This window comes from Miscanthus floridulus, chromosome 9 (assembly GCF_019320115.1).
Source record: "Miscanthus floridulus cultivar M001 chromosome 9, ASM1932011v1, whole genome shotgun sequence".
Taxonomy (NCBI): Eukaryota; Viridiplantae; Streptophyta; class Magnoliopsida; order Poales; family Poaceae; genus Miscanthus; species Miscanthus floridulus.
Genome location: NC_089588.1, coordinates 27,602,948 through 27,605,983, shown reverse-complemented (window position 1 = coordinate 27,605,983; position 3,036 = coordinate 27,602,948). Strand labels below are relative to the sequence as shown.

The 3,036-nt window shown below is 58.0% G+C and overlaps 1 protein-coding gene across 1 annotated transcript; it reads left to right on the top strand.

Annotated features, from left to right (window-relative positions):
* Window positions 1-321: 321 nt before the first annotated feature.
* Window positions 322-2,660, top strand: LOC136481614 (transcription factor PCF3-like). The gene has a single exon (XM_066478948.1). It carries the CDS (start codon window positions 1,110-1,112, stop codon window positions 2,349-2,351), a length of 1,242 nt encoding a protein of 413 aa, XP_066335045.1. The 5' UTR covers window positions 322-1,109; the 3' UTR covers window positions 2,352-2,660.
* The last annotated feature ends 376 nt before the right edge of the window (window positions 2,661-3,036 follow it).

The window sequence follows — 3,036 nt, the reverse complement described above, 5'->3', positions numbered from 1 at the left end:
ATTAGAGTAGACCCTTAAAAATGAAAACATGCATGTACAAACAATCTTATGACCACTCTAGCAAAAATACAAACCATTTTGGTCAAGCATGAACCTTGCATGCATGCTAGCTACTTAGGAGTATATAATAGAGATGATTATTCCGTTGGAATAACAATGTGCTGTCACGGGGAGTGGGGGGGGGGGGGGGGGGGGGGGGGGGGGGGGGGGGTGGGGTCCATAGATGGAATCGTGCATGGAAAGGAGTAGTGCACGCAAGAGTATTATGCATGTATGTGTACAGCTCTCTCCAAGCCTACAAACTTTCCACTTCGGATAGATTCTCTCTCTTCTCTCTCTCGAGTTTGAAAGATCACCATGCACGCGTTCACACCAATCACCAATGGATCCGGCATCATCCTCATCCGTGTGTGTATATGTTTGAACTCGACGAGTTGCCAATCTGAAATGGCAAGAAACGCTCCATCAGCTAGCTGTCCATTATTGATTAACCTCCATATTAACCTCATGGACCAGCAGATATATGCATGGCCGGAGACGGACAGATGATCCATGGATCCATCACCTCTACACCTAGAAAATCTTAGAGAGAGGAGGGGGAGGAAGGAGGAAGAAGCAACGAGGTTTGCAGGGTAGGCCCCGGCCAGCAATGGCGTTTTGCTTAGGAAATTAGGGTAGTGGCCATCATCAGGGATCAGGCCATGACATAATCAAGGGAGAACACCCAACCCCACCCCTCTTTCTCCCTCTTCCTCTCTCTCGTCAGTCGTCAGTCATCACCATCCTCCCTCGGACCTGACCTCCCTTGCTCCCTGCTTCTCTCTCCACCACGTCCCCTCTCTCTCTCTCTCTCTCGCCTCCCAGCCCCACACCTCTGATCTCCACTCCCCACCCACATCCGCGTCTGCCACGCACGTGCAACGGTGCACACACGCCGCCGCCGCGTCCTTCTCCGCCGCGTTCTCCTCGCCGACGCCAACGCGCGCCGCCGTCGCTTGTGCTACATGAAGGCGCACACCACGCGGCCGGGAGAGCAAGCGTAGCTAGCTCCCTCGCTCCAAAGGTAGCTTCTTTCGCTCGAGGAAAGGAAGGCGAACGGACGAAGCATCATGGACGCGCCGTCGAGCAGCACGAGCACGAGCACCAACAGCAGCCGGAGCGCCTCCGAGCAGCACCAGCAGCAGCGCCGCCACCACCACCACCACCAGGCGGCGGGGCACCAGCCGCACCACCCGTTCTACTACGCCGCCGCAGCCAACACGGAGGGGATGGCGCCGTTCATGAGGTCGCTGGCCATCGCGCCAGCCGCCACGGCCGTCGTGGGCGGGGCGGGGGAGGTTCAGCAGCTGGCGCAGCAGCAGCAGCAGTCGGCGGCGGCGGCGCCCGCAGGTGCAGGATCGTCCGGCGGCGCTGCCGCTGCGGACAAGAAGAAGACCGTGGTGCCCGCGGGGAGCAACAAGCGGCCCACCAAGGACCGGCACACCAAGGTGGAGGGCCGGGGGCGGCGGATACGGATGCCGGCGCTGTGCGCGGCGCGGGTGTTCCAGCTCACGCGGGAGCTGGGCCACAAGACGGACGGCGAGACCATCGAGTGGCTGCTGCAGCAGGCGGAGCCCGCCATCGTGGCAGCCACCGGGACCGGGACCATCCCGGCCAACTTCTCCTCGCTCGCCGTCTCCCTCCGCTCTGGCGCCTCGCACCCGTCCTCCGCCTCCCGCGCCGCGGCCGCCTTCCACCACCTCCCTCCAGCGCACACGCAGCACGAGGTCGCCGCCATGCTCGGCTGGAACCACCATCACCAGCAGCAGCAGCTTCTCCCACCGCCTCCGCACCACCACCACCAGCAGCAGCAGGCGCCGCAAGATCCCGGCGCCGGGGAGTTCATGAGGAAGCGCTACAGGGAGGGCGCCGACGACCTGTTCAAGGACCCCGCCACGCGCCAGCACCATCCCGACGACGGCGACGGCGGCGGCGGCGGCGCCGAGGGGGACGCCGAGGAGCACAAGGCCCGCGTGACGCCAACCACCGCAATGTGGGCCGTGGCGCCCAACAGCGCCGGCGGCGGCGCTTTCTGGATGCAGCCCACGTGGGCGTTCGGCGGCGGCGGCGGCGGGAGCACGGTGCAGGCGCCGCTCCAGTTCATGTCAACAAGCAGAAGCGGCAACAACTTCCCCGCCGGGACGACGATGGACGCCAACATCGGCATGCTCGCCGCGCTCAACGCCAGCGGCGGCGGCGTCCAGCACCAGCACCAGCAGCAGGACGAGGAGCAGCAGCCGCCGGAGATGGCCCAGCGCCACCGCGGCGCGAACGGCGGCGGCGCCGGGCGTGGCGCCGCGAGCCCCCAGTAAGGATGGAATCGATCGATCGCATGATGAGGTAGCAATGCAATGCTGGTGGTGGATGGTGCAGGCGGCATTTGGCGGCGATTAGGGCAGAGTTAGTGGCTTGATTAGGTGATTGCTACTGCTCTTGTGATGAGTTGATGCTCCATTGGTTGCTTCTTAGTTTATTCTTCAAGGATTATTTTAGTTTGCTCGTTGGATTAATCTATGATTGTGCTGATGGGAGTGATGATTAGCTGTGGGTCCGATTAAATCACAAAAGGATCAGACTGTCAATTCTTCTTATATGCTAATGCTATGGTGCCACCAAGAAGATTGCTGAGAGATTTGTACAGTCATTGCTGCTTTTTGCTATCTACAACATGTTGATTGATCTGGGGCTCTAGACCTTTTATTTGCAAGAACTACAACTTAACCCTAATTGAAACAAAGGGATCCTCTGGTTATTAGATTAGCTAGCTCTTGCATTACACATTCACACATATGAGGTTATATGAAGTCTCACTTTAAATGATCCAAGTCGTTTTTAATAAATAATAGTAATACCATTGTTAAGGGATGATTTTAACAAAAGATTGGCTTTGTAGGCAAGTTAATTTGACTGCATGCAGTATATATGATCCATGTTTCCCTCCTTTCTTCTTGATTAAAAACTTTAGATTAATAAAACTTTAAAAGTTCAGTTGAAAGT